Source organism: Halichoerus grypus, chromosome 2 (genome assembly GCF_964656455.1).
Source record: "Halichoerus grypus chromosome 2, mHalGry1.hap1.1, whole genome shotgun sequence".
Lineage (NCBI taxonomy): Eukaryota > Metazoa > Chordata > Mammalia > Carnivora > Phocidae > Halichoerus > Halichoerus grypus.
The window spans coordinates 59,644,770-59,659,509 of record NC_135713.1 but is presented as its reverse complement, the minus strand read 5'-3'; the positions used below and the strand labels follow the sequence as shown (position 1 = coordinate 59,659,509).

At 37.3% G+C, this 14,740-nt stretch overlaps 1 protein-coding gene across 4 annotated transcripts in view; it reads right to left on the bottom strand.

Moving 5' to 3' along the window:
* RANBP17 (RAN binding protein 17) overlaps positions 1-14,740 on the bottom strand; it is a 321,688-nt gene that overhangs the window by 34,524 nt on the left and 272,424 nt on the right. For all 4 annotated transcript variants that reach the window (XM_078066864.1, XM_078066861.1, XM_078066863.1 and 1 more), the window contains 2 exons: positions 6,247-6,461; positions 4,126-4,264 (listed from right to left, as the gene is read on the bottom strand). In XM_078066864.1, coding sequence (XP_077922990.1) covers positions 4,126-4,264; positions 6,247-6,461 — 354 coding nt within the window. The remainder of the gene's footprint in view (positions 1-4,125; positions 4,265-6,246; positions 6,462-14,740) is intronic.

The following is a 14,740-nucleotide window of genomic DNA, read 5'->3' as shown; positions in this document are numbered from 1 at the left end:
CTCCCTTTCTCTCTCTAATAAATAAATAAAATATTTAAAAAAACCCAAATAGCTATAAGATAATAAATTTACATTGGTTTAAGCCACCAAGTTTGTAAAAATTGTTACAATATCAATAGAAAATACCTGCTGTCTACAAGAAACCAACTTTAATATAAAGACACAGGAATGATGGAAAAAGAGGCAACACTAATAAAAAGAAAGCTGGAGAAGTTAGTAATATTAGACAAAATAAATTTCAGAAAAAAGAGTATTACCAGAGATAAAGATGGTCATTTCTTGATAAAGGGGAAAATTCATCAAAGGGACAGAACAATCCTGAATATTTACATACCTAATAACAGAGCTTTAAAATGCTTTATATCAAAACTGATAGAACTAAAAGGAGAAATGGAAAAATCTATAATTATAGTTAGACTTCAACACTTCTCTCTTGGTAATTCATAGAATAAATAGAAAACAAACAAACAACTAGTAAGAATGTAGAGAATCTAAACATTATCAATTAGACCACTACAGAACATTCTTCCCAACAACAATGGAATGCACATTCAAGTGCCCACGTAATAGTCACATATTTTGAACCATAAAAAAGATGCAATAAAAATAAAGGTTATAACAATCATTGAGTATATCCTATGACCATAATGGAATTAAACTAGAATCAATAACAGGTATCCGGAACACCTCTGGATATACAGAAATTAAACACTGTGCCTCTCAGTAACAATCCATTGATAAAAGAAGAAATCAGCAGGACAATTAGAAAATATTTTTAAATTGAACAGAAAAAAACCCCAAAATACACACAAAATTTGAGAGCAATAGCTATAGCAGTGCCTAGATGAAAGCATTAAATGTGTATATCAGCAAAGAGGAAGGGTCTAAAATCAGTGATCTAAGTTTCTACATGAAAAATTAGAAAAGGAAAAGCAAAGTAAACTGAGGTAAGGAAATAATAAAGGCCGTACATAAAATTAAGGAAATAAAAGAAAACAACAGAGAAATCAATGAAAACTGAAAACTGGTTCTCTGTAATAAAACTGATAAATCTAGAGCCAGAATGATCAAGAAAAAAAAAGAGAGAAGACACAAATTGTTAATTTCAGGGATGAAAGAGGGAACATCACCATAGACCTTACAGAAATCAAATTGTAGAACAATGGGATATTATGAATAATCTTATGTCATGTCAGATGAACCTCAGGTGAAACAGAGAAATTCCTTTAAAGACACAAACTACCAAATGCTACCCCAAATCTAATAAATAACTGGAATAGCCCTATATTCATTAAAAATGTTTAACTTGTAGTTAAAAACCTACTAAAAAAAAAAATCTAGGCCTAATGGCTTCACTGGGGAGTTCTATCAAACAATAAGTAAGAACTAATAACAATTCTACACAAACTTTTTAAGAAAATAGAAGAGGAGGGAACATTCCCAAGTCATTTTATGAGGGCATTAGACTGATGTTAAAACAAGGTAAAGATATAGGAGACTAGACAAAGAATAAAAGATATGGAAGAAGAACCATAGAAAAACTACAGAACACATCAATATCTGTCATAAACATAGATGTAAAAGTCTGTGTCAAAATTTTAGAAAGCTGAATTCAGTAATATGTATGAAGGATAATATGTTGTAACTTAGTGTGGAATGCAAGGTTGGTTTAACATTCAAATATCCATCAATGTGATGACCAACATTATGTCATGTATAAACAGAACTAAAAAGAAAAACCACATGATCATCTCAGTAGATGCAGAAAAATAATTTGATAAAATTCAGTATTCATCCCTGATAACACTCTCAGAAAACCACAACAGAAGGGAATTTTCTCAACAAGATAAAGAGCATCTATATAAAAACCTACAGCTAACATTATACTGAATGGTGAAAGAATGAATGGAGACATTTCCTTAGAGACAAGGAAAAAATGTTTGCTATCATTACTTCTATTCAACATTGTACTACATGTAGGTCCTAGCCAATGTGATAAGGCAAGAAAAAATAAAAGCCATACAGATTGGAAAGGAAGAGATAAGCTGTCTATTTGCAGACAAGTTATTTGCAGACACATCTATGTAGAAAATCCTAAGACATCTATAGAAGCAACCAAAATTAACAGGTGAGTTTAGTGAGGCTGCAGGATACAAGGTCAACATACAAAAAAATCACCTGCAATTCTACATGGTAGCCAAGAACAAAAGGAAATTGAAATTCAGTACTATGTACAATAGCATAAAAATATAAAATACTTAGTTATAAATATAACAAAGTATGTACAAGAGTCTTACGTTCAAAGCTACAAAAATGTTGAGAAAAATTCAGGAAGATCTAAATAAATGGACAGATACACCATTTTCAGGAATCGAACACTCAATATTGCTAATATGTCAATTCTTCCCAAATTGGGATAGAGATTCAATGCAATCCCCACCAAAATTCCCTTATTCATTTTTTTTCTAGCAAGAGAAACTGACAAATTGACTCTAAAGCTTATATAAAAAGACAAAGAACCCAGAATAGTCAAGACAATTTTAAAAGAAGAAAACAAAATTAGAGGTCTATGCTATCTGATTTTAAGACTTACCATAAAGTTAGGACAAAAATTAAAAATCAGAGCAGTACAGAATTGGCACAAAGTAATTGAATAGAGAAAGGGTATTCTTCAACAAAAGGTGCTATAACAATTGAATAACTGTATGTTAAAAAACAGCTTTCATCTCATACCTAATACTAAATACAAAAAGTTTAATTGAAATGGATCATAGACCTAAGCATAAGATAAAAAACTATAAAACTTGTGGAAGAAAACATAGAAACAACCTTTTTGGCCTTAGGTTAAGCAAAGATTTCTTATGATAGGACCCAAAAGACATGAACTATAAAAGAAAAAAATAAATAAATTAGACTTCCTCAAAATTAAAAACTTTGCTCTTGTAATAAGGCGATACTGTTAAGAAAATAAAAAGCCAAGACGGAAAAAATATTTGCAAAACACACATTTGATAAAGGATTTGCATCCAGAATATGTAACAAATACTTACAAGATAAACAATCCAGTTAAAAAAATGGGTAAAAGATTTGAATAAATACTCATGAAAAAGATACATGAATGGCACACAAGCATGAAAAGATGTGCAAATCATTATTCAGTAAATAAATATTAAAACTACAATGAGATTCTTCTTCACACCCACTAAGATGGCTAAGATTAAAAAGACTAATAATAGCAAGTGTTAGGGAGGATACAGGGAAACTGGAGCCCTCATACATTGCTGGGGAGAGCAAAATGGTACAGTCACTTTGGGAAACAGTGTCGCAGTTTTCTGGTTTTTTTTTTTTGTTGTTGTTGTTTTTTTAAATAATGTTAAAAATACACTTAGCATACAACTCAGAAATCCCACTCCTAGGTAGTTACCCAAGAGAAACAGTATTTGTCCACAGAAAGACTTGTACATGAATGTTCATAGTAACATTGTACAAAATAACCAAATAATGGAAACAACCCAAATAGCCATCAGTTGGTGAATATATAAATAAATTGTGATAATCCATACAATGGAATAATAACTCAGCAACAGAAAGGAATAAATTGATTTGCAAAACAACATGGACGAATCTCAAAGGCATTATGCTCAATCAAAGAAGCCAGACACAAAGGTCTATATATCATATGTTTCAACTTAGACAAAATTCTGGAAAAGGCAAACTATAGTGAAAGAAAGTAGACAGTGGTTCTTTGGGGCTGGGGCCAGGGGAAAGGGATTGATCAGAAAGGGGCACGAGGGAGCTTTTTGTGGTGAAGAAAATGTTCCATATCTTCATTGTGGTAGTTTATGACTATGTACATACATCTGTCAGTAGTCACTGAACTGTTCGCTTAAAATCAATGAGTTTTATTGTGTGTAAATTATACCTTAATTAACCTGATTAAGAAATAAGCTGTACATCAAAATATGAAAAAAGGGCATTCTCTCACTTTCAAGTAATAATTACAAAATAATCTTTCAGTTTGGGTATGCCATCTTTTCCCCTTTGTAGATCATCTCAATAAGCACTTATATTAAGAGACCACAATCAAGCTTTTCCTCTGGAAATAATGTTCTCTGTGATACTTACCAAGAGTAGTGAGTCCCTCTGAGATAGATGTGAGAACATATAGAAGTACAGGAGGCTCTAAGTTGGTGATGAAGCTCATGTGGTCCTGGGTAAGACATTCCAGGAGTGGATAGTAAGACTGGCTCAGTTTCCGATATTGCTACAACACAGAGATAACGAAGTGTCAAGCCAAAGGGAAGCAAAAGACATGTTAAGGTCTAGTAGAAACTGCCATTTATAATATTGGAAATTGTAAACTTACTTAAACATAAATATATAAAATAAATACATGGAACACATGACATCATGATTCGCAATTCAGTATTGAAAAGGGTTCTAAAAGGAATCTCTTGATCTCTAGAAATCCTAATTTGAAGCTATAGCACTGCAAGTAATGTCAATTTTACCTTATGTGGCTAACACTTAAATGCAAATAAAATCTCTGTAGTATGGAATTTAGAAGACTGAATTATTTTTCTGGATGGGGATATTGTAACACTGAACAGTACTTAATAGTGGCTAGGCAGCCCCCTTTTTTTTTTTTAATACAAAGGTATTTGCTGTTGTAATAAGATTTGACATCATAGTCTGTTTTATTTACAAATGCCAACCCACCTAACTAAATCATGATTTGGTCAATGGCTTAATACTTGCCATATACTACAGGCAAAAGATAAGTGCATGAGAAAAATACCTGGAAAACTTTACATGGAACTCAAACCAATATCAAAGAAGCATAACACTCATAAGAGAAATAAACCAGAGCAGTGTTTATTAAAGTGAGATTAAGATCACTTCCATAAGATCACATGGGATGCTTATTAAAAATGCAGTTTCCTGATCCCCACTCCAGACTCACTATATGAAATGCTCTGGAACGAGGTCTTGAAAACTGCATTTTAAACACGCACATGAAGGAAGTCCTATGCACCCTTAACTTTGAGAATTACTGAGTTAGAGATTTGCTTGCCTGTTAGAAAAATGATTAGAGCAATTCCTGGAGCCACAATCAGTTTTTTGGGGGGACCTCAACTGCAGCGAAGAGCCTTCTCAATGAGAACCCATGCCTGATCCGAGTCAAGTTTCTACTTTGTAATTTCTGTCATACGGGTAGCCTTCAATGAGTATCTCATTCTACTACTGAGGTTAAACCACTCTGGCTTGAGTTGTGGTTCTATTAAGACTAGCTTAGAACAGTGGAGGAGGGTGATGCTGGTCCATTTGTCCATTCTTGTCAAGGAGCATTTCTCACATGGGTTGACTAACAAAGGCCCCCTAGATCTTACTTATAACTTTGGCAGGGAGGGCAGGTGGGAAAGCCTGAACTAAGTCTGAGCATGAATTTGGCTGTTACTAAAGTAATTACTGCAACCACATTGGGCATATATTAGCTTTTGTGTAATCAGGCAGGGATGTTTAAAAAAAGTCTGATAATGACACAGCTCAGTGGAGGAGCCTGGAAATTTAAATTTCCAACAAACACCCCAGGTGATTCTGATGGGCCTCAAAGTTTGAAAACCACTGACATAAATCACAGAAACTAGATGGTAGAGTTGAAAAGGGACCTAGAGATCACTTTGTTTAATTTACTAATTTTAAAGGTGAGGAAATTAAAGCCTGGAGAAATAGAGAAGGTGATTTATTCAAGGTAAATGACTAGTGAGTGGCAGAGTAGAGACTGTGCACCTGTATGCTCAACTCTGAGTTCAGCATTCTTTCTGCCACACCAGAATTTTCATGGAAAGGAAGGCGACAGAGTAGGGGAAGTAGATGGAAGGAGAAGATTCTGCAGCCAGTCCTACATTTCTGCTCCAGGAAACAGACCTTTTTTGAATTATTAGCATAGTTGTAAGCAATTAGTTGAAATTGCTATTTACATTTTCTCTGGATGCTGAACCTGGAGCACTCTGGATGACCGACCTGTCAGAGGTGGTAGCTGCAATTTTCGAAAACTGTACATTTAATTATACATACAGCCACTATAGTTTTTAAAATTCTTTAAGTTAAATCAAGAGGTTGTCCTAAAACATAAAATGTTCTGGTGCTATTCTAACTCCCCGGGCTTCATTATAACCATTCCAAGCCTGTGGTGGTGTTACTTCACATTTCACACAAAGACTCCCATGATGCACGACTGCTTACTAGCAAGTCACTGTGGCACACTGACAGCAGCATTTTGACAAAGGCCTGGAGTACATTGTCAAAATGGTTGTCCCCATACAACTTGAAGACGCCAAAGCTGACATAATTTCCACACAAGGCAGATTTGAGAGCTGAATAGCAGATGGAGATGCCCTTGAGTTTCATTGGATAAATCTGATCTTTTGAGAGGCTCCCAAGGGACAGGATCTGATTACCTGTTTTAGGGTAAAAGCAGAAAGAGAAAGTGATATAAGGAGATGTAATTCAAAGCAGTTATGAGGCACATTATTTAACATTTTCACTTTACTGCTAAGGTTCACTTCCTCCTACCATTGTTCCAAGAATTACACCATCCATGTAGTGAAAAAAAAAGAAAAAAAAAATATATATATAAAAGGCAGTTTACCTGAGAAGTACAAATGGCCCAAGGAATACCAATCAAGGGTATTGGAAAAATTTTGTATTTTTATCTGGATGGTGATTATATGAATATATAGATAGATATGTAAAAATTCACTGAGTTGCACTCTTAAAATTAGTTCACTTTACATACTTTAATATATACGTTATCTCTTCTTCAATAAGATGTTAAAAAATAGGAGTAAATAACCAACTAAGTCAAGAGAAAAAGATAGCCTAGACTGAGATATAAGTTACTCTAAATTCTGGGGTGAATTTTCAACAATTTTACATGAATCTGATCTTGAGTTACTTCACTTTTAGGAGCCTCACAGGCAACGTCTATGAATTAGATGAAATGAGACAGAAGTTCTTGGCACAGTGCGTAACAAATGTTACTTCCTTCTGTCCTTAGATCATTTTCGGAAGGTCTCAAGAGATGACTGTTTAAAAACTGTACTTAAATTCTATGTTGACCATCAGAAGACAAAGAAATGCTTATACAGTCACCTTAAGATTTTTTTTATAGCAGTTAGCATTGATAACCAACAATTTCTGTTTCTGAAATGTGTGCTAGGTAAGGCATGTTTCTAGGCAATACCCAAGAATGTTTTTCAAAAAACTATAAAGTCATACATGTTTCTTACCTCTGTTTTTTCCTATTTATGTGAGTACTGCTTCTAAAATTGAAACTAAATTCAACTTACAAAATTTAGAGGTATGCTGTTGTGGTTTTATACTGTATCAGTCTGGCTACATAAGAATTATGTGTCCCAGAACCCATTTCCCTGTATGGTTGTGGGCTAGAATTGGGCAAAAGAGAAATTTATGTGAGATTTGTAAGGTCCCAGTGATGTAGCAGCCATGTTTTTTGAAGGTCATTGTGATCAAAGATAGTGAGAAAAAATAGTAGAAATGCCACTGGGTTTCACTTTGTCCTTGTTCTTTCCTGCTCTGTGACTAGAACTACCAGCTCAGTCATTAAGCGTCGGCTCAGGTCATGATCCCCAGGTTCTGGGATTGAGCCCCGCATTGCATTGGGCTCCCTGCTCAGCGGGAAGCCTGCTTCTCCCTCTCCCACTCCCCCTGCTTGTGTTCCCTCTCTCTCTGTCAAATAAATAAATCTTAAAAAAAAAAAAAAAGAACCACCAGCCTTGCTGATGAATGATTCCAAGGCCACCACCAACTACTCTGCAGCAAACTTCCAGAATGGCAGCTACGCAGAGGCAACAGTCTGCCCCTGACTTCTGTCCTACAACAGTTCCCTCTCACCCCACATCCTTTCATGGTCCCACACCAGCAGCTTCTAGATTGCCCTGTGAGCTCCCACTTGTCCATCCATGCCATTGTTTCAGGAGGGCTGGTTAGAGATTTTTCTCCTGAACTTTCAATTCTCCCTTTTGACCTATTTTCCCATCTTCACCCAAGATTGTACAACACCTAATTCATAAAACAAATTCCCTATTCTGTAAATGTCATAGTGCTTGTTTTTCCCTGTTTGGGCCCTGACTGATGTGTGTATTATGGTAACCACATGTGTGCTATGTGGTTAAGAAGGACCAGTACTTCTGGTGGAGCATGAAACACAGGTCCGCCCCGTGGCAAAGGTCTCCTCCCCTTGATCTGCCTTGCTGAAACATCTCCAGGCACAAGTTTTCTTCTGTGCATCCCTAGAAGCCCACAAGGCTTTGCTTATAATTTACACATCTAAATGACAATACCTGACCAACACCTTCAGACTAGAAGGCTGAGATGGATCCTGGAATTTATTCCATAGTAAATTCTGTACCCTCTCTCATGACTCATCCTAACTTACCTTAGAGATATATAGTAAGTTCCATAAAGATTGAACTCAATATGACTGCATTTACTTAACAGCTACTATGTGTGAGGTGCTCGGATAAATAAATGAATGAAATAAAATCTCTGCTCTGAAAAAGTTCAGTCTGGTGAGGGAAACAGATGTATAAATCAATGATCCCATACAGTACGACAAACACAGAGATGTGTGTTAAAATGTTAGGGGAACAGAAGAAGAGATTGACTGTTTGGGCAGGAGGGCAGTGGGGAAATTTTCATAATGCAGGTTATTTCTCAAGGATCAAACACGGTTTTCCAGGAAGACTCGGGGAGGGGGGAGTGTGTACCAGGTAGATTAAAGCGCACAGGCATGGAGGTCTGAGAAAGCAACGTGTTGCAGGAGAACCAAGTTCTCAACCACTGCTTTTCTACCTTTGCCTCAAATTCAATATAAACCAAGGCAGACATTCCCCGTCCTCTCTTTCCCAGAAAAAGAAAAGCACTGCTTACATGGGATGGAAAGAGCTAGGGTAGTTTGGGGGTATGCATGGTCTACACATTTTGGTTTGTTGGAAAGGCCAGGGTCAAAGGGAGAAAACCGGATCATCTTTAGGGGCCTTTTAATGCAGATGTCCTTATGGGAGAATTAAAGGTCTTACATTCTGCAGCAAAAGATGGAAGAGGAAGACCAAGAACTGTGATGGGGGAAAATTTTTGATTTTAAAGTGTTGGATAACCTCCATTAAGGATTACTCATTTAGAATCCCAACTTTTACCTCTGTGTTAAAGTTGCAACTTAATATACATAGCTTGCCTTTTGGGCTGTTTCAGACACAACTGTGTTAATTTATTTTAATTAAATAAATTAATTAGTATGACGGTATACCATCATGACCTTGGAAAAGTAGAATGAGTAATACTTTTGAAATAGGAAACTGCATCTCCCTGAGCTCAGGCGCCTCAGCATTCCGTGGTGGCAATGAAAGATCATGGAAGAGAAGGCTTGGCCGAGTCTTTCATTCACAATAATTCAGCTCTATCCAATATGTGTTATTCAATAATAGGCACTGGAATTGGACGCCCTGCACTCAAACAGCTTAAGCTCTCGCAGTCAGACTCACATTACTGAGAACAAAAGTGACAAGGCTGAAGTTTGGTTCTGAAGTTGCTTTATAGGTGTGACAACCCTCCTTGCCGTCCCTGTTCCACCCCGTGCCTGGCAGGTCCCACCTCCTTCCTTGCTTCAGGAAGGAAGTTCCTAAGAGGGCGATCTCCATGACACTGACAGGTGGCAGCCACCGAAGCCACTGACAGTTGCCACTTCCGCACCACTGTTTGAAGCACAAAAGGAAATGATACTCTTCTTAATGAAATAAAGACTTCCAAAGTTTGTAATCAAAAGGAGAATCTCTAATTGTTTCTCACTGACTACAATGCCATAATTGCAGGCAGGGGAATGAGGTACTGTTATGTTCTTACCATGAGGCCTGGTGAGTGGGTGCAGAGGCTGCCCTGGGGCTCGGGGACAGAACGCTGTGAAGTGAATGGATGACCTGGCCAAAGGCCAGTGTGGGCAAGAGTCGGGGGCACAGGTGCCATGGAATTGCTGTCCTTACTCTCGTACTTGTGCGGCAGGAAAAGAAATCTCACTAAATCATGAGGAAAAAACTGAGAAGCACAGAGGACTCTTGATACAGATAATTCAGCTTATTAGAAATATTTTCCTCATTATTAGCTTATATTGTTTGGGTTCTTCTTTTTTGTTCTCTGTCTTTTTTTGAGAAACCTTTTTTGTTGTTGCTTTGGTCTTTTGGGGTTAGCTTCCAGCACTCAGAAGTACCCTTCTAGACAATTCTCAATTGTCTAGATTCAGAGGATATACATTAAAAAATGCACAATCTCCTCTTCTGTTTATCTGAGATCTACTTTCAGGTCTTTAAAAAAAAATCTTTTTTTTAACTTTTTTTTCCTTCTGAGACCCCACCTCTTCCTTGAGTGAGACTGACTCCATGATGTCCTCTTCAGAGAGGCTTCCTATACCCAAAGAGGAGTGGCCTTCCTTCACAGGCCTCAGCCAGAGGACTATATAAAAGACAATATTCTGACAGAAGGTAAACATATAGCACATGAGGGGGTGATGGACCAGTTGGGCTTCTGAGTCACACCGACTGGGTTTGAATCCTACATCTTTCCTTACTACCTGGGCGTCTGAGCAGACTATCAACCTCTGTAAGTCAGTTTCCTCATTTATAAAATAAGGATAATAACGGTCCCTATAACTCACAAGGCTCTTATGTGGAGTAAAGGAGACAGCATGTGTAAAGTGTTTACCATAGTAACTGGCACAGCGCTCAGGAAACATAAACTGTAGCAATACATACAGCTGGGGGTTCACGGCTTTCTGCACTCTGATAGCCCGTACGTGCACACATGGGGAGCTACGGCCTGGGAAAGAGGAGGAGGAGAAGCTGGGTGTGTGGGGTGTAGAATAATACACTTCCTTCTAATACATGACTCAAAGTCAGGTCAATGCCATATCTTTGAACACCTTCCCTCTGCTCCTTCAATAGAGGAATCGGCTGCATCATGGGGTCACAGGGTGGTTCTTTGCCCCACACTCTACCAGTTCTCTGTGTCCTCAAAAGAATACTTAAGAAAGAAGGTTCAAGGGATAAAACACTATAGTAGTATCGTGTACCAGGAAGAACTAATAGTATGAACAATGTTATTTCCTGGCTTATAAAGCAATCCATTACATTGATTTACCTTTTCTTTTTCCCTTTTAATCTCTAAAATTTTAAAGTGATATTTAGCTGACAGTTCGATAGGTTGAATGTCTTCATTCATCAACAGAACAGTTATGGGAAGAGAACCACAAGCTTGCTGACATTCCCTTACTTCAGGTCTCTCAACCTACTCTTTCTGCAAAAATCATATGAGGCCCCTGGACATAAATGGTTTGGGACAGAATTGAAGCTATGAAGAGTGGAAAGGAATATAGTATTTCTGTTTCAGATTGAAAAAGATTAAAACAAGGCAGTGTTGATAAGGATGCAGGAAAATAATCAAATTGTTGGGAACATAAATTAATATAATCATTCTAGAGGGCAATTTGGAAATATTTATTAAAAATATAAAAATGTATAAATCCATTTCTGGGAATATATTCTAATTCTAAAACTTCATTACAATATCTGCCTATCTACTAGCATCTGCACTCCCATGTGCTGTCTCCTGTAAAAGCCAACCCTTCGACGTGTTCAACGAGCTTCCATCTCCTCTTACGTGCTTAAGGACATAGCACCAATAAATTTCCCCCTTTTTCTCCTATGCAATCTTTTTTTCCTATTAGATCATCTCTTTGGAATATAAGTCATGCTGTTATATCTTCTACTTAAAAAAAAACAACAACAAAAAACATCTCTTGGCCCTACCTCCCTGCTAGATAGGACTTCCCTTTGTAATAAAACTCTTCCAAAGAACTATCTTCACGGTCTTCTCCTCTCATTCTCTTTTATGCCCACTGCACTGAAAATGGCTCTTTCCGGGATTCCCAACGACCTGTTTGTTGCCAAATGTCAACTTTTAATCCTTATTTTACTTGATTCACGAACAGCTTTTGACACAGTTGATTACCTCTTCTTCGTCTTCCAAGACACACACGCCTGATCTTCTCTTAACTTCAGTGCTTGCTCCTTCTCACTTTCCTTTGCCAGTCCCTCCTCTTCTCCTTTACCCGTAACACTGGAGCACCCCAGGGCTCAAATCTAAGTCTTCTATATTTATATTCACCCACCACATAGGTGATTTTACCTACTTTTGCAGCTTTAAATACCACCTCAAAGCCAATGACTTCCACATTTGTTTCTCTAGATTGGACCTAACTTCCAAACCTCCGACTTGTATACCAACTCTGTATTTCAAATCCCCACTGGGATGTCTAATCAACATCTCAAATTGAACATGACCAAAATGGAACTTTTGATCCCCCTCACATGCAACTCAGTTAGTGGTAACTTCATCTTTCCATTTGTTCATGCTAAAATTCCTTGACTACATTATTTCTCTCATACCATATTTCCAATCCATCAAGAAATTTGACTTGCTTTACCTTCAAAATATACTCAAAATCTAACCACTTCTCACCATTCTCACTATCATCTTGTCAAAGCCAGTAACAAATCATGTTACTCCTCTGCTCAAAACATTCTAAAGTTGCTCTTTTCACTTGGAGTTAAAGTCAAAGTCCTGGTAATTGTTTACAGGGATGACATTACACGAAATTGCTCTTGTTATAACTTCCCCTTTTGTTCATTTTGCTCCAGCCGCTGATCTCTTTGCTGTTCTTCAGATATGCCGGATACACTGTTGCCTCAGGACCTTAAAACTTGGTATTCTGTCAACCTAGAATACTCTTCACAGAGATACCCACATGACTAACTCCCTCATTTACTCCAAGTCTTTGCTCAGATGTCACCTTCTCAATGAGGGTTACCTCTATCACTTTACTTAATTTACTGTAATATGTTTTCCAATCCCTGGTACTTCTAATGTTCCTTCTCCTGACTTTCTTTCTTTCATTGCACTTATTACCTCCTAACATACTAAGTAACCTCTTTTTCAGTTTTGCTCACTGATGTATCCAAAGAGTCAAGGACAGGGCCTGCTGCTCCCAATGTACATCTGTTGAATGAATGAAGCTCACAAAGCTAAATGTACAAAGTTGTTTACTGAAACAAAGTGCAGGATAGTGAAAAACTACATGTTTATAAAAAATTACATTTATCAAAAGGTGAATAGATAAATTATAGTATGACCATACAACGTAATATTTTGCAGCTATTTAAGAAGATACGGTAAGGATGCCTGGCTGGCTCAGTCAGGGCAGTGTGCGACTCTCGATCTCGGGGTTGTGAGTTTGAGCACCACATTGGGTGTAGAGATTACTTAAATAAATAAACTTAAAAAAACTTAAAAAAAAGATATGGTAGATTTGTATATATTAACATGGAGCAATGACCATGATATAAGTAAAAGAGGCAAACTACATATTAGCAAGTATATTATAATACCACTTTTGAAAAATGTATCTATACACACATAAAAAAATATGGAAAAGCACACACTAGACTGTTAATGATGGTTACCTTTGACTGATGAGATAATCAGAATTTTCACTTTCTATTCTGAAATTCTGCAGTTTGCTAACACCACGCTAATGTTTTCTACTCGTGTAATTTCGTAAAAGCTACTGTCTGCTTGAAATAGCATCTTCAAACTTCTGGGCCCTATTCTATTCCTTCAAAAGGTACTTCCTTGTTTGACTCCTCAGTTTGAGTTAGAAACTTCTTCTGGGCTCCCATCGTACTGTGTGCTTCTCAAGCATAAATGTGAGCACAACGCATCCTAAGTCTTCATTTACTTGACTGAATCCCCTGCTGGACTCAAGTTCCTCAAGAGAAGAATCAGTAAGATTCTTTTTTGTGTGTCTTATTTCTTTTCCTATCCCTTGTAACTCTCACAGTTATCAGACACATAGTAAATCCTCAATAAATTCTAGCTGCCTGGATGAAAGAATCCACTGAACTCCACACACTTGTTTGGAGATCACCCTCACTTATTTGACAGCTTATTCAGTATTTTCTGCTTGTGTGCAAAGAGGAGCCAAGTCCCACATGGGTGGATCTGCCATGGAACGTGTTCCTCAAGGTCTTGCTTTTGTAAGCCACCTGATCCTGGTGCTGGGATCCTTAAGGGGTTGGTCATTCCATTGCCTTCAGAGACTTTTGTGAGCTTTACTGTACTACTTCGTCACTCTATGTCCCCAACCAAGTACAAGGCCATGTATGTGGTTCCTGGATAGTTTGTTTTCCAGAACTGTTATTTCCTGGTGATATTTTTGAAGTCTCTAGTTATTTCAGGACCAAAGTACTCTTCAACTATCTTTTTGTAATCACTCAAACATAAATATACAATCATAATCCTTCATTCTTACAACGTTTCTAATAGTACATGCCAGTAATTTTCAAGGTCTTTAAGAAAAAACTTTTCAAAAGGTGATCCCCTTTACAAACAAACCTAGCACAACTACATAGCTGGGTGGTTCTGGTCAAGGTGGCAGGAGGGTGCTTTCCTCCCCGCTATCTGGAGAGCCTCGATGGTACTTACACAGATCTCTTGGGCTCTGCAAAATCCAGCTGGAAAGCCACTAGTCTGTTTTCTAGGTCACAATAAATAACAGTGGCTTGTACATTGCTTTACAAATCCATTTTAAGGATATAATTAAGTCATACCT